Source organism: Apodemus sylvaticus, chromosome 9, assembly GCF_947179515.1.
Source record: "Apodemus sylvaticus chromosome 9, mApoSyl1.1, whole genome shotgun sequence".
Lineage (NCBI taxonomy): Eukaryota > Metazoa > Chordata > Mammalia > Rodentia > Muridae > Apodemus > Apodemus sylvaticus.
In genome coordinates this window covers 25,657,383-25,684,073 of record NC_067480.1, presented here as the reverse complement: position 1 = coordinate 25,684,073, position 26,691 = coordinate 25,657,383, and the positions used below count along the sequence as shown (strand labels likewise).

The window sequence follows — 26,691 nt, the reverse complement described above, 5'->3', positions numbered from 1 at the left end:
CAGTTGTAGGGCAGGCTGCATAAACAAATGCATCAGCTTTATATTTGGAGACAAACCACCAAGAAACTATCTTTTCTTGAATGAAGCAGAGGCCCCCTTTCTGTTACAAGAGCCAAGAACCACAGAGGTTCCTCTGGCCACCTGTGCAATTATATGATCAGAGCAAATGGGCAGAGTGGACCAAGGGCTCCAGGGCAGATGCTTGCATCTGTCTCCTTTTATAAAGAAACTGACCCACAAGTACAAAACCCAATGAACCCGCTGCTCTGCTCCTGCTCATGTGGAGAGGGATCCCTGAGGGGACTCTTTAAGTCACATCTCTGGCTGCTGAGCAGGACTCTGGGCAGCTGTGCTCTTGGACAGACTCACAGTTCTTTTTGAATGAGAAATCTTCAATTCATCATCTCTCCCATCTACCCGTGAAATGCCTTCCGGTCCCTGTGCTGTTTTTGTTAATATTATTACAAATATTATTACTATTCTGATAGTTACCCTGGACTTTGGTCTCCCACTCTCTGTTAGTTGTCTTTCCCAAGACTCAAACTTGATAGCACCTCCTTAGAGCAAACAGAGCCATCATGGCCTTCTCTCCCCGAGCTCTGCCTTCCTCTCCCTGTGCTCTGAGGACAGAGACCCGTGGCTGTCTTCACTCTATCATCCCATCTCCTAGTGGAGAGGGATACAGCTAAGGTCAGAGCTTATCTTCATCTTACCCATGATAATCCAAGATGGTTTCCTTTGCATTAAAGACATTTTCCAGGTGACATACATGATGTCTATAATTTGGGTAAACATAAAAAGTTAAAGGATAGAATTAAAATCATGTCTAGTCCTTCACTGCCCACACAGCAGTGGCTAGAACTTTGGTGGATCTGCGTCCATGTGTTTTTGAATGTTATGTGTGATGCTTTTGACATATAGAGGCCTTGACAACAAGCATGTTACCCAAGTTCCCTGCAACAGGAAGCTGTGTCTGAGAGATGTCATTCAAGGTCACATAGGTAGCATTTGAGTACAAGCCCAAAATCAGAATGATATTTTTTGTTATTGTCATCTTGCTCTTTTCCTACTTGCAAGAACCCCTAGCAATCGTCTAGACACTCCTGTCATTGCACCATCAGCTTGTCTATTCGGGGAGAAACATCTTCTGGAGATGGAAACCTAAGTTGTTTCTAGTTCTCCCTATGGCAAATAAATCAGTATTGAATATCTCCCAAGTGTAATTGTGTGTGTGTGTGTGTGTGTGTGTGTGTATACAAGCACAGTCATGCACATGCAAATGCACATGTGGATGTCAGAGAACAATTTGTAGGGTCAATCCCAGACACATTTCACCTTCTGTTTGAGACAAGGTCTCATTGTCGGGGAAATTCACCAAAGATCTGCTCTCTGCACTGGTATACACCACTGCAGTCAGCTTTTTAATGTGGCTTCTCAGGATCTAAACTCAGGTCTTCATACTTGGGACGTGAGTACCTTATCAAATGTGCCCCTCTTCAGCCCCTGAGAGAACACCTTTTGTTGTTTGAGATTTTCATGCATATGAATCTGCCCCACCCTGTCTTCTCCAACTATTACAAGGTCCTCCATCTCTGTTCACTCTCAACTTTATGTACTTTAAAAAAACTCCCACTATGCATTACTTGCCAATACATTCATGGGTATAAGGCCATCCATTGGAACATACCCAAGCCACCAGGGGATGCGTTGCTGAAGAAATCTGACCAGTTTAACTGTTAAATTTATTTCTAATTATTATCTAGACTCCCTCAAGCCAACAGTGATCATTTTCAAAGTTTGCTGTGCTGATTGTAAGATGTAAACTTGCTATGTTTTCACTAATGACTTGGCAGGAACTGAAGTGGTGTTTACCCCACCTTCCACCCCTGACCCTCTACCCCCATCGTCTGAGTGTGTCCGCCCTCCCCCTCTTCTCTACACATAATACTGCTGTCCGTAAATCCCTGTTTGTGCCTTTTTGTTGATGAACTCTTCCTGTGTGTTTACAAAAAGGCTGAACAATATTTGTGTTAGTTAGAAACTGTATGCCCTGTTGTGGATTTAAATTTCAGTCCTTGAACCATGTTTCTGATGGGATTATTAGATGTGGTTGAGCGCTTGGGGGTGGACACTGATTGGTGTAGCTTTCTCTCCTTCCTTGCTTTTCTGGTTTTGGTCAGTCTCTCCAGTTCTCCCTCCTCTGGGTGCGTTAAGCCTCTTTCCCTTTCCAGTGCTCCCCCTCGGGCCCTCTCCTCTCACCTCTCTCTGGTCCCCTGGGCGCTCCCTTCCAGTCTTTTCTCTGGGGACTTCTATCTCTTCTTCCAAATATTTGTCTTATTTTTTTTTTTTACACTGGAATATGTCTAGAGGATCAGTAAACATGTGCACTTGCACCATGTACACAGGCATCATAAAAAGTGCCTGAATTCACACGATCTGGACTGTCAGCTGACCACAGATGAGGTTTAGAGACAAATACCTAAAAAATGTGGAGCAGATCTGCCAGGTGCATAGCTTCCATGGTGTCCCCAGTTCTGGTTTGGTGGAGAGTGGTCTCCAAAGCAAAAAACCACACCTTTTCCTTTGCAGAGCAATAAAGTTTCTCATTGCAGAGCAAATGAAATTGCTCCCTGGCCATCTGTTCCCCACTCAGAAGCAATCTTCTGTATGAAGGCATCTCAAATACGTTGCAGGATTGATTTGCGGTTTTGCAGTAATGTATGTGAAGTACCAATTAATACTCTGTGTGGCTCTTTGAAATGCCTGGGGGGAGAAGTAAAAGAAGCGCTTATTGCTTTAACCAGTTTGGGCTGCACACTCTGCCTGGCTTCTAGGAGAGCTCCCAAGATCTGTGGCTCAGGAGAGCTTGTAGCTCACCTGGAAACGTTGATCTTGGATGGAGGAGTCATGGGCACAGAGCTGTGGGGTCACCTATACAGAGGGACTGTTTAGGTGAGTGGTGGGTCAACTCTGTGTGCTAGCTGTTTTTACACACAGAGGTTACAAGAGGCAGCAAGGGGTCCTACAGGATTTGTGAGTGAGTCCTGATTCACTCAATTGACTTATCTCATGAATGTGTATATGAGTATACTTTTGACACGTTGCCAGGTTCTAGATGTCTAGTAGGGAACAGAACAGGCATGGCTTTGGCCTAAGTGAGTCAATAGGGGCCAGGAAGATCAGTACATGTGTCTTGTGATGGCTTGGTTCAGGGTGGAAGGTGCTCCCAGAACACATGAGCACATTACGCCAGCCTGGGCTTCATGGAACATCTCCCCCAAGGAAGGGCGTGTCAACTGAGCCCTGGAAGGTGAGCTGGATGACCTGGGGACGAGAACTCCAGACAGAGGGTAGGGATGCAGATGGGAAAGGAGGCCCTCAGGGGAGGAGCAGGATGCAGAGGGAAAGGAAGATGGACTCAGGCCAGGGAGACAGCAGGGCTCCTGGGTGGCCACTGTCGCGGGTGCAGAAACTCAGGAGAAAGTGGAGGGCAGGCTAGGATTCAGTTTCCTAGAGGAGAAGACAAAGGAGAGTGTGGGTGTAGAGGAAGGATGGTGATTTTGTTCTGGAAATGTCCCGGTCACTGCATTGAAGGTTAGTGGCCTTAGTCTGGAGTTTGGGATGCAGGTGAGAGTTTAGGAGACATGAGGGACTGGGTCTCTGTCAGCAGAGATGAGTGTCCACAAGAGAGAACAGTGAGGATGATAAGACCCCCCCCCCCCAACCCCCAGGACAGACAAGCTTCTTGATGGCCACAAAGGTGAGAGGTGCTGGGTGTCCCTGGGACTCACACAGCTTCAGAGTCTCAGGGAGACCTGGGTGCAACCTTAAGGCCTTGCTTGACTGAGTTAGAGCCACCATCCTGCCTCCACTTGGTGGCCATGATCTGGCTGATACACGACACCAGTTACAGGCCAGCAAGCTGGCTCAGCAAACGAGAGTCGTTGCCGTGCAAGCCTGAAGACCTAAGTTCAGATCTTGGAATGCACTGTGGAAGGGAAAAACCTATACCCAGAAGCTGGCCTCTGACCTCCAGATGTGCCACAGAATGTGTGTGCTTATACACGCGCACGCGTGTCCGACACACAGACACACACACACACACACACAGACACACAGACACACACACACACACACACACACACACACACAGATTTTCTTTCTTTTTAAATGCTAGCCATTCTGGGGCAGGTCAGACAGGGTTTGTTATAGGAATATGGTAGTCATAATATGCTGTCATGCACATTGCTACCATAGGGTGGCAGCACTGAGGCACGAGTGAGAGGGACAGCATAGTGCTGAAAGGCAGAAATATCCCAGAAGATGAAAGGTTACAGACACAGGTATGGTGCTGCTGGTGAGAAAAGCAGACCATGGTACACAGCACATGTCAAAGACAGGAGGGTGGCTGGAAGGGACACCAGGGCACATGCTTTCAGGGAAACCCTTTTACTGTCTGTAACCCACTTGTCCTCAAATCTCCGCAGGCAAGATGTCCTTCGAGGGAGCCAGGCTCAGCATGAGGAGCCGCAGAAACGGTACTTTGGGCAGCACCCGGACCCTGTACTCCAGTGTGTCACGGAGCACAGACGTGTCCTACAGTGACAGTGTAAGTCCACACTGAGGCCACTTGACACAGCTGGGGTTATTTATTCAGTGACCAATCTGCCATCTTTTAAAAGATCATCTCTTGTGTCCTGGGTAGTGTTGGTTTTGCGAGTTATTTCTGTAGAACGTAGAAGCATGTTCATTGCTGTATTGTATCTCAAGCATTTCTCCTTTAAGATAGCTGTCATCTTAATATGTCATTAGGAAAATTTAAACACTATGTTTCTTTAATCATTTTTGGGGGGTGAAATTTGAGGATTTCATATGAGTTACTTACTGTATTAGTATCACCTCTAACCCCTCTCTTTCCTGTCTAACTACTCCCATGTTTGGCCCTCCCAGAAACACCCTACTGAATTCATAACATCTTCTTCTATAGTGCTGTGTGTGTATGTGTGTGTGTATGTATATATATGTGTGTGTGTATGTGTATGTATATGTATGTATGTGTGTATGTGTGTATGTATGTGTATGTATCTGTGTATGTATGTGTGTATGTATGTATGTATGTATGTAAGTGTGCATGTGTGTGTGTGTGTGTGTGTGTGTGTGTGTGAAGCCTATTGGATCTATCTAATTAGTATTATTACCCTTATTGGATTGCCCCTCTCCTGGCAGCAGCTGACTACCTGTAGCTCTTCCGTGTAGGGGTTAGGGCTTTATGAAATTTTCCTTTACCCATGTTGGCATGTTGATTAACGTGGACTTTGCAGGTCTTGGACAAGTAGCCACATTGTTGAGAGTTCAGGGGAGCAACATCTCTGTCCTCCTGTTCAGAGGACATCATGTAGCAGACATTTTTCACCTGGTCCCTACAATCTTTCTAGTCCCTCCTCTAGTTCCTCAAGTGCAAGGTGTAGGGACATTACAGACGCTCCATTTGGGGCTGGGCAGCCTAGAGTCCTTTATTCTCTGCATATTGGTCACGTGTGGATTTCACTACCATGGTTGACTCTTTCTCTTCCATCCCAGGTTGGGACTGAGCTGTGACTCCTATGTCCTCGCTTCCAATTGTTCTCTTTGGCAGTGCTCTTGCTTCTGGTTGTTTTCTCTGACCCATCTAGCCCCATCCTGAGCCAGCGTTGGCACTGCTGATAGGCCGTGGCTTCTTTTTGGAACCAGCTTGGTTGGACACCAGGAAACTTTCTCTGTTGAAATTTACTCATGTGTCCCTCACTCACCGACTCTCCATCCTGTCAAGCCTTATATTTGTCACACTTATATTTGTCACACTTACATTTGTCAGAACACTATAGTCTGATGTCTGGCTTCCACTGACTGTGACATTCGATGATGGGGGAGAAATTAGCTTTATAAAGAAGGAGAAGTGGTATAGCAGGGTCCTCCGGAAGTGTCATGCCCAGATTTCTGAGGAACCGCCACACTCAGAGGAGTGTTCCTCTTTCTCCACATACTCGCTAACACCTGCTTTCTCCTGAGTTTTTAACCTTAGCCATTCTGACTGGTGTGAGGTGAAATCTCAGGGTTGTTTTGATTTGCATTCCCCTAATGATTAATGATGTTGAACATTTCTTAAAGTGCTTCTCAGCCATCCGAAGTTCTTCATGTGAAATTTTTTTGTTTAGCTCTGTACCCCACTTTTTAATAGGGTTATTTGGTTCTCTGGGGTCTACCTTCTTGAGTTCTTTGTATATATTAGATATTAGCCCTCTGTCAGATTTAGGGTTGGTGAAGATCCTTTCCCAATCTGTTGGTTGACGTTTTGTCCTTTTGACATGTCCTTTGCCTTACAGAAACTTTGTAATTTTTGGAGGTCCCATTTGTCAATTCTTGATCTTAGAGTGTAAGCTATTGGTGTTCTGTTCAGGAACTTTTCTCCTGTGCCCATGTCCTCAAGGGTCTACCCCAGTTTCTTTTCTATTAGTTTCAGTGTGTCAGGTTTTATATGGAGATCCTTGATCCACTTGAAGTTGAGCTTAGTACAAGGAGATAAGAATGGATCAATTCACATTCTTTTGCATGCTGACCTCCAATTGAACCAGCACCATTTGTTGAAAAGGCTATCTTTTTTCAACTGGTTGTTTTCAGCTCCTTTGTCAAAGATCAAGTGACCATAGGTGTGTGGGTTAATTTCTGGGTCTTCAATCTTATTCCATTGATCCACTTGCCTGACATTGTACCAATGTAGTTTTTATCACTATTTCTCTGTAGTAATGTTTGAGGTCTGTGATACTGATTCCCCCAGAAGTTCTTTTACTGTTGAGAGTAGTTTCAGCTATCCTGGGTTTTTTGTTATTCCAGATGAATTTGAGAATTGCTCTTTCTAACTCTATGAAGAACTGAGTTGGGATTTTGATGGGGATTGCGTTGAATCTGTAGATTGCTTTTGGCAAGATGACTATTTTAACTATATTAATCCTGCCAATCCACGAGCATGGAAGATTTTTCCATTTTCTGAGGTCTTCTTCAATTTCCTTCTTCAGAGATCTGAAGTTCTTGTCGTATAGGTCTTTCACTTGTTTGATTAGAGTCACCCCAAGATACTTTATGCTGTTTGTGGCTATTGTGACGGGTGTCATTTCCCTAATTTCTTTCTCAGTCTGCTTATCCTTTGAGTATAGAAAAGCTACTTATTTTCTTGAGTTGATTTTGTAACCAGCCACTATGCTGAAGTTGTTTATCAGCTGTAGGAGTTCTTTGGTAGAGTTTTTTGGGTCACTTAAGTATACTATCATATCATCTGCAAATAGTGATAGTTTGACTTCTTCCTTTCCAATTTGTATCCCTTTGACCTCCTTATGTTGTCTAATTGCTCTAGCTAGGACTTCAAGAACTATGTTGAAAAGATATAGAGACAGGGGGCAGCCTTGTCTAGTCCCTGATTTTAGTGGGATTGCTTTAAGTTTCTCTACATTTAGTTTGATGTTGGCTACCGGTTTGCTGTATATTGCTTTTACTATGTTTAGATATGGGCCTTGAATTCCTGTTGTTTCCAAGACTTTTAGCATGAAAAGATGCGGAACTTTTTCAGCATCATTTCTAATGAAATGATCATGTGTTTTTTTTTCTTTGAGTTTGTTTATGTAGTGGATAGCATTAATGGATTTCCGTATATTGAACCATCCCTGCATCCCTGGGGTGAAGCCTACTTGATCATGGTGGATGATCGTTTTGATGTGTTCTTGGATTCGGTGGGCAAGAATTTTATTGAGTATTTTTGCATCGATATTCATAAGGAATATTGGCCTGAAATTCGGAGGACCCTACTCTACCACTTCTGGGCATATACCCAGAGGATTCCCTGGCATGCAATAAGGACACATGCTCCACTATGTTTATAGCAGCCCTATTTGTAATAGCCAGAAGCTGGAAAGAACCCAGGTGTCCATCAATGGAGGAATGGATACAAAAAAATGTGGTATATTTACACAATGGAGTACTATTTAGCCATTAGAAACAACAAATTCATGAAATTCTTAGACAAATGGATGGAGCTGGAAAACATCATACTAAGTGAGGCAACCCAGTCTCAAAAGATAAATCATGGTATGAACTCACTGATAAGTGGATATTAGCCTAGAAACTTGGAATACCCAAGACATAACCCACATATTAAATGATGTCCAAGAAGAACGGAGGAGTGGCCCCTGGTTCTGGAAAGACTCAGTGCAGCAGTATAGGGGAATACCAGAACTGGGAAGTGGGAAGGGGTGGATGGGGGAATAGGGGGAGGGAAGAGGGCTTATGGGACTTTCGGGGAGTGGGGAGCCAGAAAAGGGGAAATCATTTGAAATGTAAATAAAAAATATATCGAATAAAAAAATAAAATAAAATAAAACAACAACAACAAAAAAAAAAACAAACAGAAAAAGAAGAAGGAACAGGAGTGTGTGTCTGGGGGTCAGGGTGCCAGTGATGTCATCATTTTGATCTGACCGGTAGACTGTGTGGGTCTCTGAACTGTCAGCAGACCCACAAAAAGGAGTGGCAAAAGCCTGTGCCTTCCTCCAGCTGAGACCTACATTCCACAGCTGGAAGAGAGGAGAGAAGTACTCAGGACCCAAGACCTAAAGAGGTGTCTACCCTTGGGAGCCACTTCTGACCTTGTACACCCCCAAGACTAAGAGTCCCCGTCGAGTTGTTAGTATGTCTCACTTTGGTGCTGCACAGTGACAGTGGGCCAAGGCAGTGGGGGCCTCTCCACAGAGCTCAGGCTTCTCTCTCTTTCTCCCGTTCTCTTTAACCCCAACCAACAACGCACTGTTGGAAGGCTCTCTCCAAAGGACCACTGGCCTTGGACACTGGTGTCCATGGAAGCAGGATGAAGACTGAGACTTCCAGGTTCCGGGGGTTCCTGCTTGCCTCATGAGCACACAAATTCCTCTCAGACAGTGCAAACTCAGAAGTAGGATTTTAGCAACAACTCATTAAAAAGAAACCATCACCCTTCTTCTAGGGTCATTTTGTGCTTCACACAGCTATTGAGTTCTGTCCTCCATATTAGGAAGACTCAAAATAAGTGGATGGACATTCTTATGGGCAAAACTGGGTAGTCCAGAGTTTCAAATGCTGCTTATGCAGGGAAGCACAGAAATGATGCTTTTCCTAAATTTTGTTGAGGTATAGACATAGAAGGAGTGTAGCTTCCAAGCTTCCAGAAGCTGTCATCATGACTACCTGGGAACCACCTCCAGCCTAAGAAGCAGAGTGCTTCAAGGTCCCCCTGTGAACTCCTCACACCTCAGAGTGTGGTCTCTTCCACCTCAGGTCACAGGTACCCCTTTCCTGAGCTGTGTGCTACCAGGTCTTTGTGCAACTGCTTATGTTGCTTGTCTTTGTCTCTGATACAAGTACAGTTGTGTCTGCAAGCACTCTTTTGTGAGTTCTTTATTTTTTGCTTAACACTACTGTTTGAGGGACTGTCCATGCCTGTGCACATAGCACCTGTGCATTTTTGTTGTTGTCGTTCTGCTATGTGGAGCTCCACTATAGGTTTCTGCTTACCCAATCTCAAAGAGGCAGATACATGTGTTTCTGGCTTTTGATGTTGGGATCAAGACTGTCGGGTGTTCCTGGGCATGTACACTGGATCTGGGGGGGGGCATGGAAATGTCCTTTGAGTTGAGGACTATAACTGAAGATGGAATGTCTCCTTCAATGAGTCTGGGTTTAAGGAATGAGATTTATGGGGCCACTCATGTTCAAAGGGTAAGGAAGGAGGCAAGGGTCCCCAGGGCCTGGTAACCAAGGATGGGTCACTCATGTTCAATGGGTAAGGAAGGAAGCGAGGGTCATCAGTGGACTTGGCAGTATAGGGGTTGGGGATGCATGGAGCGGAACCCCTTCCCTTGGGGTGCATATCTAGTGTTGGCCATTCTACAGGGGACAAGAACTTAGGGCTGGCTTCAGAGCTAGTCTATCTTGTGAGGCCACTTGGATGGGAAGTAGTTTGAGTATTTCAGCTACCAGCACTCAGTGACATGCAATTGACTGGGGCCTCTGGGAAAGGGAAGCCCCTAACAGTCCCCCTTCATCAGGACTAGACATCTCTGAGGATGGAGTTCCATGTCCAGGGACTGAGAGAGTGAAGGTGGCTTGTGAGAAACTGCTCTCCTCTTCACGGGTCCTCAGAGAAATGGCTTCATGTGTGATAAATCGTGAGTGGTATCAGTTTACTCTCTCATCCATTGATGATGTAAGGTGTGGGGTCCTTCACCTTCCTCCACATCCCCATGACAGCCAACTACCGTGTGTGTAAAATGGCTTCGTCTGGTGGGTGAGCTCTCTATGAGTTCATGGCTTTTCTGTGAGCGCCTTTCTCCTTATCTGCTCTGTCTCAATGTTTTCCCACTGGGCGGGCCATCTACTTTGTTTTTTACTGATTGACAATCCTTTTGTATTCTGGCAACACTACTTATGATACATAACTATAGCAGCTCTCTCGTGAGGAATGTGAGTATTTTCAAAATACCATTTTCAAATGTCTCGTTCTGCCAACAGAAGAGATGTCGCTGGCTTCTAAAGGTTTTGGCTGGTTGTTGCAGCAAGTTTCCGATTGTGCCTAACCACCTGGCCACAGTAGAATGAATTCAAATGTTCAGCGTTTTGGAAAACACTTCCTTTTTTAAAAGCAGGTGGAGGAGGCATGGAAATATTCATAGATAGTCTTTCTAATTCCAAACTATCATCCAACACTTCTGTTTCCTGATAACTGTGAAGGCTGAAAAATGTTGTGAGTGTGTGTGTGTGTGTTTGTGTCTTGTGTGTGTGTCTGTGTGTGTTTGTGTTTGTGTGTGTTTGTGTATGTGTGTGTGGTGCCATTTATATACAAGACAATCCTATTCAACTTTTGGAAGCATTTTAATTTAGTGAAATAGTTTAAGATGTATGTGCCAAAATAAACTAAGATTACAGTAAAAGAAGCAAAGAGGTTGCCATGGTGATCTTTGAAGGAGGGCTAGAACCTAGAGCATTCGTTAATACCAGCAGGTCTGAGAACAAACAAGTAATGTATTACTCCATGCTTCTGTCTTCACAGGATTTGGTGAATTTTATTCAGGCAAATTTTAAAAAGCGAGAATGCGTCTTCTTTACCAGAGACTCCAAGGCCATGTAAGCCACAGCTTTGCTCCCCATTTGCCTCTGTGATTCAGAGTACAGTATCGCCAACTGTTAGAACAGTGAACAGACGCCCAGAGTTCTTTCCTGGAGGTGGTTACATCTTATAAGTCCCAGGTGGTGTGTGATTAACATGGATTTGACACAACTGTAGTTGTTCCCTGGTCTTGTCCTTCCCTGTTGTCTTTTAATTTTGACATATAACAGTTGGGAAAGGCACTGAGAGAGAATGTCACTCTCTGCAGTATTACCATGAGCCTAGGAGTCCACCCTGCTACACAACACTTAGCAAACAAGGCTACACATGCTCCTTTGTTATCTGACTGTCACTTCTTCCCAGCTGTGGTCCTTGGAATGTCCCTTCTAGTTGGATGCTTCTCTATCCCAAGTCTCCTGTGTCTGGGGGATCAGCTGGTTACAAAAGAGACCCCACAAACCTAACACACACAGGGGTGGGGGGGAGAGATTTATAATGTTAGTGAGCTGATGAGAAAATGAACAGATTTAATCCTGTGTGACACAAGACAAGGGATTCAAATGAAGTGGCAAGAAATACTGACACCCTTATTTTGAGGTTATTTGACAAACTAGTCGACATAGGCCAAAGATCCCTGCTGGGACCCTGGGGTTGCCACGAATGATCTAAGCCCAGATAAGCCTTCACTTCCATCCCCAATGGATGTCTGTTTCTTGAGGGATCCCTGGAGGAAGATGCTGGAACTTCTCTCCTGCCGGGCACCTTTGAGACACCGTGTAGCCCAACAGCTACCTGCTAACACTCTCAAAGCGGGAATCCTACAGATCTGGTCCACACTTTCCTGTTTCACTTCGTGGGTGCTAAGCAGAATCAAGAAGTCCACCATCCGCGATTGTAGCTCTTAGCAATAAAACTCCCTGCTTCATACAGTGCTATCAACATGACAGTAACACGTGGCTGCCGATCCTTTGAGATGTAGCTATTTTCACCAGTGAACTGAATTACTGGCTATAATTATCCTTCATTAAAACTGCAAATAGCCACACCCGGTTCATGACCAAAACAGAGATGCATGTAGCTCTGAGTGATTCAGAACTTTCGTTCTGATGATGTAAACTAGGGTACCATTGCCTCCTCTCCCTCCCAGCTCTCCTCTCTGCTATCTCTACCCCTCCTCCACGTGTCTATCCATCCAGTTCTTTCCTGGTAAGCTCTTTTTCTTGTTTCTAAACAATTCGCGCACATTGGTTCTTGGAGGGCTATTAGCCCATAAAAGAGACAGACAACTTGCTTGTCAAAAGGTCATTTAAGAAGTTACTGCTATCCTTAGCAGGGAAAAGGGTTCGAAAGCATGTCCTCCATTATAGCAAGGACAAATGGGGTATCTGTCACCCTGTCATGAGCTCAGGTGGATATGGACATGGCCAACTGAGAGTGGGATTGGCAGGCAGCAGTGACAGAGTGGAGCAGCCTTGTCTCAGGATGTACCCTGGGACTTAGTAAGAAAGGGACACTTGCAGAAATGGCTCAGGCCCAGCAGACTCTTTCCCCTTGGCTAAGCTGAGTGAATCTCTCTGGGGCTGCTCAAATGAAGTCAAGAATCCTGCTGGGGAGGGTACAGGATCTAGTTCGGAGCTTGAGTTTTTACAGTTTTGGAAAAATGTTTTAATATTTTCACAGGTATTTTGAGTCAGGACGGTTTTCGCACTCTGTAGTAACTAGAGGTTTCTGTTATAAAGATTTCCGTGAGTTGAATTGAAAAGAGGAGATTCGCTATGGGGAAACAGGAATGCCACCTACTAGCGGGCAGTGGTTGGGTCTCTTGTGTAGTTAGCTCTGTGACTAGATTCGTGAGGATTTAGGAAGTCCTCCCTACTCTCATCTCATCTCCACTCCTCTCTGTGCCTACTTCCTTCTACCTTGCTGTGGACAGAACTCTGCTGTATGTCCTAGAGGGAGAAGAGAGCAGATCTTCTGGCCCTAATTCTGAATTTGTTCCCAAAGGGCCACCAATGCCAATACTGTTCCTGTTGACTGTTAGTCCTTCAGCGTTCCTAGACTTGCACGCATGCACTGCCCTGAGTTGAAGGTCTCCGTGGCAGCAAGCACTGTGCACTGGACCCACTTGAGGCTTCGTGTCATTTCCAGCCCTCACGGCAAGCCTGGCAAGGAAGGGACTTTGCCAGGGCCAAAGGAATCATTCGGTCAGCCCTTTCTTCTCCAGGCTTGTGCTTAGCGACTCCCAGGAGAGGCTGAGCAACGTGAGGACAGCAAATCACACAGTCTCAGCTTGGGATGTTGCAGATGTTATCATAAGCAGCCTTCTCAGATACTTGTTGAACAATTGCAGAGTATTATGGAAGGAGAGAAGGAAAGGCTTTTCCATGTAATGTGTATCTTTTTATCTTCTTTCTACTTCCTGCTGTACATATATGTCATATCATGGGCAGTTAACATCCAATTCTGCTGTACTTTCAATGGAAGGAGCTGGCACCCACTACTGCAATTTTCCCTGTCTAGCTCTAATTATCATTGGCCCAGAGTTTCTGAAGCAGCTGTTATCCAGTAGAGAAGGGTGGTTTCTAAGCTTTGGAGAACTTTGGGCCCTAAGAAGGGGCAATGTCTCCCCCAGTGTGTACAGCTCACGGGAAGAAGAGTTTATCTGCAGCCAGAATAGCATCACTTGCTGGGTGTCTGATGAGGCTGTCACTGAAGCACAATGCTTGCATGCTCCTGGGCTCCTATGAGATAGTGAGGACCCATGTGAGAAGTTGAGTCAAGGGCTCCCCGATCACTGAGCTCCACCCCTTCCCAGCTTCATGGCTTCTTACATAGGCAATGGGCTCTGTGAGGGCAGGGCTCTGTCCTCTGCCTCTCTCTGCTTCCAGCACAGGGTAAGCTTGTTGGCAGACAGATAATTAGCAATGGGAACAAAACACCAAACTACTTTCTAGACAACCCACCGAGATGAGAGAATAGTCTGGGAATATGAGGCCATGGTAGAAATTTGTCTTGTGTTGACTGAAGTTAAGAGCACATTGTTTATCCTAAGATGTGATAAGCTATTAAAGCAGATGAAAATCTGTTGCTTCCCATGAATATGGTTTGCTCAGAGAGAGCATATGCAAGTGTGGTTATGCCCAGAGCCAGCACATCGAAGGCACCCAGATCAACCAAAATGAGAAATGGAACTACAAAAAACATACCAAGGAGTTTCCAACAGACGCCTTCGGGGACATTCAGTTTGAGACTCTGGGGAAGAAAGGCAAGGTAAGCAACAGTGTTCTCCTTTCATAGGTGCTAAGAGTTTGGGCTGCCTGCATTACCTTGAGCTGTACAGTAGCCCGGAGGTGGGACGGGACTGGGTAACAGCTACCAATCATCATTGAAAGAAAAGACAAGTCGTGAAAGTCAAAAGACTAGATTATGTTCAGTCAGAAAACTCAGCAATGAAGGATGGGATTATGACTGGAGCTGTACCCTAGACACGTCACGGGTCCCTGGGTCATCTGCTGAGCCTAACTTAGAAGACATCAGACTGCTGTTTGTGAGTGGTCTCTTTAGTTTGAGACAGCGATCCTGAGGATATACTGTAGATCCAGTCAGGGCGACATTTCTCCATATCCATGAGTTTTACAAGGTTCCTTCCATTAGAAAGTAGTCTTACCCAAGTGTTTTAATGACAGCTCAGTCCATAAGCTAGATGCTCAGACTTTGACCCCAGGTATCTCCAAACCCTGACTTGGCAGTCTCTGAGTATACTCAGCTCCATTCACTGGGCCTCTGTCTCAGGAGGGGTCAGTGAGTCTCCCCATAGCCCCGCCCATTTCTTCCTTGGTTCATTTGGGTGTGCCAGGATGGCTCTTTGAGGACCCCTTAATCATCTCTTGTCTACCCTGCTTCCAATACTGCAAAGGCCAAAGGTATTGTATGTTCACCATCTGGTTTGTGGAACCATTCAGGGTCGCCCGTCCCTCACACATTCCTTCCACTTTCCTATGAGGCTCTGGTAGCACCCCTGCCTGGGACACCACCCCGAGCCCCAGGAGCAGGCAGCCAGCCACCTAGCATCCCAGGGGCGAGCACACAAACCTCGTGCTTTTATCCTGCCCCCACAGTATTTACGTTTGTCCTGCGACACGGACCCTGAAACCCTCTACGAACTCCTGACCCAGCACTGGCACCTCAAAACACCCAACCTGGTCATTTCAGTGACGGGCGGAGCCAAAAACTTCGCTTTGAAGCCACGCATGCGCAAGATCTTCAGCCGGCTGATTTTCATCGCACAGTCTAAAGGTACGCAGGCATTGAGAAAATACTCAGGGGGCATTCTGCTCTGCATTGTGGGTGCAGGGGACAACGTTTCTACATGCCACTTTCCTGCAGAATCCAGATGCTTCTAGAACTATGTGTGTATGTGCATATAATTACATATAATTATATGTGGGCATGTTCACATGCGTACAGGTACCTTCAGAAGCCAGAAGAAGACATTGGTTCCTCCTGGAGGTAGAGATCCAGGCAGTTGTAAGCTGCCATTTGGGTATTGGGCTTTGGATCCAGGTCTTCTGCATACACTCATAATAGCTGAGCTATCTCTCCAGCCCCGAAGAAATGTAGTTGTTATTTTATTATAAATCTCAGATGGATGGGAAAGACAAGAAGCTCTGGCTAACAGATTTACAGAGCAGCTCACTCAGGAGGGATGTACCTGCTGTCACTCAGATGTTGCCTTGATTAAAAAAAAAACTTCCAGTATTTTAATTATTTACACATATAAAATTTTATCTATCAGATTCTATTAAATCAAAAAGGGTGTTTTAATTAGGTTTGTCTTTAATCTCAGAGACCATTGACACACTTTTGGAAGCAGAGGCTGCAGGATAGATTGTGCTCATTGTGTGGGTGCATGATGAGGTGTTGGTGGCTTTGACTTCATATGGTCAACTTTGTGCTTTCTGTCTTTTTGCTTTTTCATTTTAAAAACTGTCAAGCCTTACAGAAATGTCTTGAGAGTAACATGATGAATATATATGCACACATCTAGATTTACTGATGGTACTACACACTAATTGAGAAAATGCCTTACAGCTGGATCTCATGGAGGCATTTCCTCACCTGAAGCTCCTTTCTCTGTGATAACTCCAGCTTGTGTCAAGTTGACACACAAAACCAGTCAGTACACCTGTATATATATTTCAGTGCAATTATCCATCCTAGGGCAGTTTACACTGGTACTATCATGTAACAGTCTATTGTGCCCCTTTAATAACAAGCTTTCTAACTAAGAGACTTATTTTCCATATGGTTCCAAATTCCCCCAACTTTTCATATCTTTCCAGTTTTCTTACATCAGCTCTAGGTCTCAGCCTTTGTCTGGCTTCACGCTTTGGTGAGCACACATCAATAGCTTTGTAGATTGCATCTCCGCTTAGGTTTGATTGATGTCTTTCTTGTAAGTGAGCTCAGTTTATCTGAACTCAATATTCTTGGAACTTCTTTTGCTGAGATTCATTGACTGACAGGACTGAGCAGACACACTTTATCTTAGATTTGAATTTTCCAGTGTATGCTCTCGGTTGTTGTAAGCCCTGGGAATATGATAGAAGAAAAGACACGAAGTCCCCAGCATTGGGGCCAGCAAGATGGCTTAGCACAGAAAGGTGCTTGCTGCCAAACCTGAGGTTTGATACCTGGAACCCACATGATGGAACGAGAGAACTGACTCTTGAATGTTATACTCTGACCTACGCTAGCGTCCTGGGGCTCACGACAGGAAGGTTTCCATAGGAGTTTGGAAACATAGGACAAAAATCTTACTCAGTATGAGCGGAAGTTCTGTTCCTCCTCACTCCTCCACAGGTGCGTGGATTCTCACTGGAGGCACTCACTATGGTCTCATGAAGTACATAGGTGAGGTGGTACGGGATAACACCATCAGCAGGAACTCAGAAGAGAACATCGTGGCCATCGGCATCGCAGCATGGGGCATGGTCTCCAACAGGGACACCCTCATCAGGAACTGTGATGATGAGGTATGGGTGAGACAGGGGGCTCTGCAAGATCACGTGGGAGAAACACCAGGGCAATGGCTGCGGCAACAGTCCTCAACCTTCCTGATGCTGCGATCCTTTAATACCGATCCTCATGTTGTGGTGACCCCTAACCATAAAATTATTCTTGTTGCTACTTCATAACTTGTAGTTTTGCTACCGTTATGAATCGTAATGTAAACATCTGATATGCAGGATATCTAATATGTGACCACCATGGAAGGGCTGTTTGATCCCCCCAAAGGGGTTGCAAGCCAGGATTGAGAACCACAGAGCTTGGCCTGAGGGCTGGGGCTCTGTGATGGAGCCACATCATGGAAAGCCTGCCTTATAAGAACAGCATTTTTACTGTTTAAATTAAAAAGCAATTAAAAAGCAAGGGTTGTCGTGGGAATACTTAGGGACTCCAGAACATGGGGTAACCATGAGGTATTTTGTCATTAAAATCTGTTCATTAAACTCATGCTAGCTTTGGACCCATTGTTTCTATAACCATGATCCAAATCCACCTCAATAGAGCACACCTTCAGGTACATTTTGCATTGCTGGGTCAGAGTCTTGGGAATTCAATCCCATTATTGTTCAAATCCATACCACCAAGTGTTTCAGGAGAACTGATTGAGAGAGTAGCAGGCCTCTCTCAAATCTTCACAGAATATACTGAAGGCATGTAATGCCTTCTGTTATATGTGTGGAGCATGGCGTTTTTGGAAACCGTGAGAAACTTCCCAGTTCCAACTCAGAAGATTTGGGATAGATGTTCAGAAATGTAAATTTAACGCACATCTTCATCCATCTCTGTCTCGGACATTTAGATGGTAAATGTTAAGAGAGCTGTGGTTTTAAAAAACACAGGTTCACTTTCCTGCCTCTGTCACCATTTTTAAGATTTTAAAGGGGCACAAGGAACCTAGGAGTCAACTCCATGTTCTTCCCAGAAACCCACTTAGAAATGCATCAGGAGGATGAAATTTGTTCATAGAAAAGTCCCAACAATTACAGTCATAAAATTCATCCATAAAGAATTTACTATTAGGGCAGTGGGTTTTTTTTGTAATAACCAAGAATGGACATGAATCTAAATGTTGAACAATACTGTGACTAGGTATTTATTATTAGATATTATAATCTAGTAATATTACTACAGATGGAAGTTTGGACAGATTACCATGGAAAATGAAGACTAACCATGGAGGTAGGAAAATACTATTTCTGAGGATGCTTAGGCACCATGTAAATGCTTATAATTATAAATAAAAATATGAAACATAGGCATGCATAGAAAAATAACTAAATGCATATCAAATCTTGCTAATGACAACTCCCGGCTCCTAGAATTAAGTATAATTTATATTCTCCTCTTGCATTCTGCAGCCTTCATTCCTGTGGGAAACAGTTTTCAGAGGATTAAATTATACAGTTAGCTTTTATTCCTTTTATGTCTTTGATGCCAGTCTTTAGCGGATGACGTGATCTTGCAGCAAACTCTTAGGATGTTGTAATTTTCTTTCTGGTCTTTCTAGTATTAATCTCCATGGGTGATGGTGTTTGATCTTCTTATGAAATGAACTGTTTATGATAATCTTATTGGCCATGTCTTCCAATATGGGCTCCCTGGGCTCATGTAGCATCCACTGCTATGACATGAGTAGAACGGAAACTCAGCCAAACTGAACCAAGGTCACTGTTCAAAACACTTATGTGCACTTTAGATTCATCTCTGAGTATTTCATCTCCCGTCATCTGATTTTTTTTAATTCTTTAATCAGTATTATAGTTTTGAGTCATGAGAGCATTATACATGCATGAAAAAAAGGACAGCATTTTTGCTGTCTGTTATCTTACATTTTCTGCTTGAACTTTGATGTTCTTTGTCAGGTATAGTCACAAGAGGAAGCATACAACAAACACGTGTTCTCTAACTTCAGTAGGGGCCATAATAATGTCAGCCTGTATCTCAAAAACAAGTGTCCCTGTGCCTTGCAGGGACATTTTTCAGCTCAATACATCATGGATGACTTCACGAGAGATCCTCTCTACATCCTGGACAACAACCATACCCACCTGCTGCTTGTGGACAACGGTTGCCATGGACACCCCACGGTGGAAGCCAAGCTCCGGAATCAGCTGGAAAAGTACATCTCTGAGCGCACCAGTCAAGGTCAGCACCCAGAGGCCAGCCACAGGCTGTTGTGACAACAACTGCTGCATGGCTAGCCCTCTTGATTTGATATCTTCACTGCTAAAAAGGAGTTAATAGTTCTTTCTTCAGCATCTCAGAAGTGCCTCTGCTGCAGAGTCCCTGATGCGCATCCTTCAGCATACTGAAGGCAGTGACAGATAACTTCTTACACTTTTGTATCCATTTAGGAAGCCAGCTGGCTTTTCTTCTATTAACATTTAGAACACGCGAGTCCCCAAGGGAGAAATATGTATTTAAGAAGCATTGCACTTAGTAGGCTTGGATTAAGCTGGCTTGGAAGCCAGCCTACTAGTGTCAGGACCGAAAGGTTATTTGTTTTATGTGAGTACACTGTAACTGTCTTCAAATACACCAGAAGAGGGCATTGGATCCCTTTACAGATGGCTGTGAGCCACCATGTGGTTGCTGGGAGTTGAACTCAAGATCTCTGGAATTGCAGCCAGTGCTTTTAACCACTGAACCATCTCTCCAGCCTCCCCTCACCTGGAAACTGAGTGCAAGATTTTGTCTGATAAGCCACAGGTGTCTTCTCTTCCTATGCACAGGGTGTGGAAAGGTATCCTTTTTTGGAGAGAGGTTGCATTATGGTTGAGTGACAGACTGAGTCACAGGACATCCTCAATTGTTTTCCCTAAGGAAGCTATTTATAGATGCACTAAACTCCATTGAGAGAATGCCTCATTATGCAAATTTGTCACCCACTTAAGAAAGCATAGGATTACACAAATGAGAGAGAGAATATGAGCAAACTTCAGCCCTCTCTAATCAAATCCACAACTGCTAACGAAGCACCGACTTCAGCATTTTAAAAAGTAGTGAAAATGGCAACACCTCACAGGCCACACAGTTGGTGCACGGGGATTCATTCCGTGTGGTCTATCTGGTCAAGATCAAGGTCAAACCCAAGCAGCTATGACCCAAGCCAGGAGTCTCAGAGAGGACGCTCCTCCCACCTCCTACCATACCCAGGCCTTTAGATGGAGTCTAAACATACTTTCTTCTTTGTTTTACAGATTCCAACTATGGCGGTAAGATCCCCATCGTGTGCTTTGCTCAAGGAGGTGGAAGAGAGACTTTGAAAGTGAGTTCTGGCTTCGTTTTCTGAAATGCTGATCTACAGCCTAGTCAGTAGGTGCCCTCCACCCACCTCTAGTCTTTTGGGTTTATCTGATCTCTTAAAACGAAATTTCCAGTTATTGTATTAAAAAAAATACACTGTGAGCTTTTCATACATGTTCTTTCCTCATGTTCAGTACACTACTCTCCCATTTCTTTCGTCTCTTTCCTTCCCCCAACATGGTTCCTTCTCCCTTCATGGCAGGTGTGTGTGTGTGTGTGTGTGTGTGTGTGTGGTGTACTCTAGAGTCTCCATACAAGAGGAAATAGGATTGTCTTTTCTTATTCAACATTATTATCTACAGTGCCACCCATTTCCCTACAGTTCCCAAGGCTTCCTTTATAGCTGACTAAAAAACTCCATCCACCAACCTATTGGGCGGCTGGTCTGATTGTGTATCTTAGCTGTCTCTCGTGTCAGCTGACTTTGATTCCTACCTGGTGTGTACTCACAAATGGTAGGCTGGGTCCTATGGCTTTTCTATTTTTATTTTGAGGTACCTCTGTGTCTATTCCCCACACCAATTTAAACTCTAATCAGATGGTGGTGAGATGACCGAGAATGTTAAACATATTTTTATAGTTCTTTGGCCCTTGTTATTTCTTCTTTTGAGGACCTATCTGTTGAATTTAGTTGCTCATTTGATGGCTATATAATTTGGGGGTTTGGTACTTAACTTTTGGAGTTTATAGATAGATTCTTGATATTAATATCCTGTTAGCTGTGTAGCTGGCAAAGGTTTCTCTCACATTCTGGTAGCTGTCCCTTCACTCTGTGCACCGTCTCTGGTAGCTGTGCCTTCACTCTGTGCACTGTCTCTGGTAGCTGTGCCTTCACTCTGTGCTCTGTCTCTGGTAGCTGTGTCTTCACTCTGTGCACTGTCTCTGGTAGCTGTGTCTTCACTCTGTGCACTGTCTCTGGTAGCTGTGTCTTCACTCTGTGCACTGTCTCTGGTAGCTGTGTCTTCACTCTGTGCACTGTTTCTGGTAGCTGTCCCTTCACTCTGCACTGTCTCTGGTAGCTGTCCCTTTACTCTGTGCACTGTCTCTGGTAGCTGTGCCTTCACTCTGTGCACTGTCTTTGGTAGCTGTGTCTTCACTCTGTGGACTGCCTTCTTTGCTGTGGAGTAGCTCTCTCATTTCATGCAGCTCTGGTTCTCAGTTCGTGCTGCTGTTTCCTGACCCATTGGGATCCTTCCTGGAAGCGCTTGCTTCTGCATCTTGAAGTGTTCTGCCTATGTTCCTGTGCCTCGGTTCAAAGTTTCAGGTCAGATATTAAGGTCTCCAATCCATTTTTCTTTGATTTTGGTATAGGATGACAGGTAACCTTCTATCGAGTCTCTTCTTCAACTTGAAAAGAGAACTTTTCTGAATATGCTGACCTTTTTTGGGCAACTTTTGTTTGTTTGTTTGTATGTTTGTTTGTTTTAACTTTCAGGACTTGACATACATCACTCTGTGCTTTCCTGACTCGGGGTTTCTACTGAGTCAGCTAGTCAGCTGATAATCCAATGGGAGTAGTTTTGTGAGTTGACTTCTTTTCCTGCAACTTTAGAAAGTGCTTTTTTGTGGTCTTACCATTTTAGCTGCATCACATTGTGGTGAGACTTTTTCTCCTGGTATATGAGTTCTAAAACACTTCTTGCATTTGAATGGTCCTTCCATTCCAGACTGGATTTTTTTTTTTTTTTTTTTTTTTTTTTTTGCTATAAATGCCATTGGATAGCTTTTCTGTGTTTTAAGTTTTAATTGCATTTCCTTTTTCTCCCTGACCATGTTACAGATTCGGTCTCTTTATGATGTCCCAAATTCTTGAAAGCTATGTTCATGGACTTTCTTGACTTTGCCATCTATATATACTAAGCTCTTACTGAAGTAAGTAGGAAATATTTTCCCACCATGTGCCGTTCTTTTACTAGACACAGGTTGCTCCTCATCTGAGAGGTGATGGAAGATGCATCCAGAATGGCGTTAATAACTTCTGGGGATCCTGGAGTCCATGTGCAGGAATCTCAGGGCCAGGTGACGCTGCCAGCATGGAGTTCCTGGATGATTCTGCACCTGTGACACCCAGTATCTGGGCAGACTCCACTTCTGACTCACACCTGGGGTCTTGATGTCACTGTAGCACCTGTTACTGTTGCACTAAATTCAGGCCTCTGGCTCTGTAGAAATGGACATCATCAAGACTGCATTATAGTTAATGGATACATGGATACATTGCCCTCCAGAGGGTTTTGTTTTGTTTTGTTTGTTTTTTTCTATAGGAATAAGATTTGATAAGAAAATAATCATCAACTCTTTTCTTAATTATTTCTATAACCCCCCTCCCCTTTCCTGATTTTAGTTTAAAACTGGGGTTAGGATTGGCAGACCTGCACACAGTCCCCTTCTCTGCCTTAGGAACTCAAGTGCATCACCAGAGTTCCTAGCCCTTGCTGGCAAAATCGACGGACACTCACTGTCTGTTCTTCCATGAAACAATGGCCTTTCATTTATTCATTCAATATATACTTCGGAGCTATTATAAGAGCTGTTATTGAGACCGATTTTTTTAAGTTTTATTATTTTTTTGTGTGTGTGTTTTTGTTTTTTAAAAGCCATTCAGGAGCTTTTCTTTTTCTTTCTTCTTTCTTTCTTTCTTTCTTTCTTTCTTTCTTTCTTTCTTTCTTTCTTTCTTTCTTTCTTTCTTTCTTTCTTTTTTTTTTTTGATTGTTTTTTTTCCCGAGACAGGATTTCTCTGTATAGTCCTGGCTGTTCTGGAACTCACTCTGTAGACTAGGCTGGCCTCGAACTCAGAAATCTGCCTGCCTCTGCCTGCCAGAGTGCTGGGATTACAGGCGTGCGCCACCACTGCCCGGCTCATTCAAGAGCTTTTCAAAGAAACATGTTTTAAAAGAAATCTCAGGGAACAATTAAAATTGACCGTTTTTTTTTTTCCAGTGTGAAATGGCCACCAGGAATTTGCTGAAAAGGGAGCCATATAAGGCGGGGATGCAGAGGGGGTGTGAGATAGATGTCCCACGTAGGGCTGAGCGTTCTGCAGCCTCTCATTCTCTTTGCACAGTTGTGGGTCTCTGTGTTAATCTCCATCTACTGCAAAAAGACGCTTTTCTGATGCTGGTTGACTGGTTCACTAATCTATGGGTTTTGGTGCTACGTCACCGAGAGTCAGTTTAATTCTATGCCCACTTAGCAGAGTGACAGTCATAGGTGCCTGAGTGTCTCACCACAGGTTCCTGATCCCATTAACAGTTCTGGGTATGAGTTTTATCTTGTGGAGTTGCCTTAGATCCAAACAGAAAGTGATTGGTTACTCCCAGGACATTCATGCCTCTTGTACCAGTGGGCGTGTCTTGCCTGGCCAGTTGCTGTTGTAGCTCACAGGATCCACAGCTGGGTAATACTGAGGACTGCTTTTCTACTCTGGTAGTGCATAGCACTTTACTGCACTGTGAATGCTAGTCAGTAGAGATGAGGTTTCCAGGTCAGTATTAACTTGATTTCTCCATGTTCTCTGACTCATGTGGGTGGTGTACTTAGCAAGAGGCTCTTATTGTCAAGGATAATACCCTGTAGTGTTTGGGGAGGGGTCTTTGGATCCTCACTGGCCAACAGCTCTCCAAAAGTTAACCCATTCCTGGTCCTGGACTTTTTTTTTTTTTTTTTTTTTGTTAGCCTGTGATGTCTCATATAGCCTTTGCTGCCCACTTATTGGTTGGGATGATGTGGGAGGAGCTGGTGGAAGGAGTGACCAGAATCAAAATGCATTGTGTGAAATTCTCAAAGAACTAAAATGAATGAGAAAGCAGGAGCAGATAGAGAGTGGTGGGGTAAACAGTTAGAGGGGTAGAGAGATGGTAGATCAGAGAGATGGAGAGACGGAGAGAGATCAACTGGGAGATGGCTGCATGCCTTCTCTTTCTCTGAAACTTAAGATTTGAAAAACAGATTTCTTATCCTAGAGAGGAAGGAAAGGTAAGAAATCCACTGCAAGTTAAGGGAGGAAGTCTCTACTGCATTATCTACAAAGGTCTGTCCAGCTTGTATCCATCCCTCAGAAGCCGGGCTAGGAGATCAGGTGGTTATCTAATGTTGAAATAGTGTCTCTCGGGCTCCGAGGCTCCACATCTCTTAGCTGCTACCCAACCCTTGCCCTTAGGTCCACCTTGAGTGTGTACTCTGAGGCATGTGAACACACTTCCAGCCTGTTCCCACAAACTCAACATAGCTCCACTCTCTTGGCCCGATGGGCTGTTTTCTCTGTGGGAAAGCATTCAGCCTGTAAAGAAAGGGACTTACAGGTTTTCCTTTGCCTATGTGTACATTAATCCCTTGATCTTGAAGTTAGGTGAGGAAAAGTCTGAGTCCCCTTTTCCAACTTCCGAAGTTCTTGCAAAGAAAACATTGGTGGGAGAGGTGTTTATCCAGAAAGTATTATTTCAAGAAACTTCTTGCAATAAATGAAGAGGAGAAAGAAGGAGTCAATGCATAAAACACAGGGTTAACTGCTTTAAAGTATTTTTAGAGCATTGATTATTTCTTTTATATAAGTTATCAATAATAAGGATATTTTCAAGGTACCTCTTTATGGAAGACAAACTATTACATTCTTATGGAATTTGTCAGTTTCTCAGATTGTCAATGATTGACTTACTTTTCCCATCCATAAAGCCACTGCTTTGGTTTGACTTTGGTTTGAGATAAAAGCCACAATGGGAGAGGCAGTAAGAGGCATCAAAGCACCTTGTTCACCCCCTTGACTGAGAACCTTGGGTCTGAGCTGGACCATGCTGATCACCACAGTCTCTTCTATCTGTCCAACTCCCTCTCCTAGGCCATCAACACCTCTATCAAAAGTAAGATTCCCTGTGTGGTGGTGGAGGGCTCGGGGCAGATTGCCGATGTGATTGCCAGCCTGGTGGAGGTGGAGGATGTTTTAACCTCTTCCATGGTCAAAGAGAAGCTGGTACGGTTTTTACCACGCACCGTGTCTCGGCTTCCTGAAGAGGAGATTGAAAGCTGGATCAAATGGGTGAGCTTGGGGGAAGATGCTGGAGGCTGGGTGTGGATGGTTCCTGGGATGGGGCAATGTCTTATGTTCTTGATTCCAGCAACAGTGAGTATTTGGGTTTTCTTCATGATGCTGATGCTGTTCTCTGGTCTATACTAGATGCCTTGCTGGAAATTGAAATTTGGATAAGTTGTATACTTTCCAATTATCTGTTCTTAAGAGATAAGCTCAAGCCCTTTGCCAAGTTTGCCTTCTTTCTCTTGTGCCACAAGGCCAACACATATGCTTCTGTGTTTGGTATGCATCACAGACTGGGAGGAAGGAAGTCCCTAGAAATGCAGACTCTACCCAGAGTCAGCATCTACTGAAGTCATCACTGGGGTAGAACTACCATCTAGACCCTACAGCCTTTGGTTGCTTTGGAATCTCTCATCTTTCTTAGCAGACTTGTGAGGAAAGTTGGCATACAGGAACATTTAAGCTTCTGGCTGATAGTCTTTATAAAAACATTTGGGTGTACTAATGTCATATATTCTTTCTGTTTGTTTCATTACTGCTGTTCATATGTGATGATTGGCTGCCCAGGTCACGAGAGAGCCCCCCTTTATCTCAGCCCCTTTACCCATACCAGTTCATACCACCAGAAATGTGTTTGGATATTTTTAGGAGCAAATGCTGCCACTTACATTTTTATCCTCTGAGAAAATAACAGGCTTATAGCACAAGGGCTATTTTCATCATAGAGTCAATGGAAGGTTGTGTTTAGTTATATAATGGATGATAATAACAATAAGATTTTAAAAAACTAGAGTGTAGCTCCAGCAATATTTAGTATCTGTAGAGGCCCTCAAGACATTAAATGAGGCAAATTGAAGTCCTGAACCATAAAAGATTTTTCTTTTTTTCTTTTTTTTTTTTTTTTTTTGCTTACAATATTACTTACTGCAAGTCTGGGCAGAAAAAAAATACTGACTGAAAGATGACACAAGTTAACCCAGCTTTCTGTGTTGCAAGGCATTCTTTACTAATTCCATGGAGTGGGGCCCTAGTGAGCTCCTTTGATTTTACACGAGAGCATGGTTCACTCATTAGCTTGATGGAATGGTGGGATCTGAAGTAGTTAGAAAACAAGTCTTTCCTA

General features: G+C 44.1%; 1 protein-coding gene across 1 annotated transcript in view; it reads left to right on the top strand.

The window, feature by feature from the left end:
* The first annotated feature begins 4,492 nt into the window (after positions 1-4,492).
* Positions 4,493-26,691, top strand: part of Trpm8 (transient receptor potential cation channel subfamily M member 8) — a 72,572-nt gene continuing 50,373 nt past the window's right edge. Inside the window, exons 1-8 of the mRNA XM_052192727.1 lie at positions 4,493-4,609; positions 11,108-11,181; positions 14,278-14,434; positions 15,283-15,460; positions 17,027-17,199; positions 19,204-19,378; positions 20,434-20,501; positions 25,374-25,571. Coding sequence (XP_052048687.1) covers positions 4,493-4,609; positions 11,108-11,181; positions 14,278-14,434; positions 15,283-15,460; positions 17,027-17,199; positions 19,204-19,378; positions 20,434-20,501; positions 25,374-25,571 — 1,140 coding nt within the window. The remainder of the gene's footprint in view (positions 4,610-11,107; positions 11,182-14,277; positions 14,435-15,282; positions 15,461-17,026; positions 17,200-19,203; positions 19,379-20,433; positions 20,502-25,373; positions 25,572-26,691) is intronic.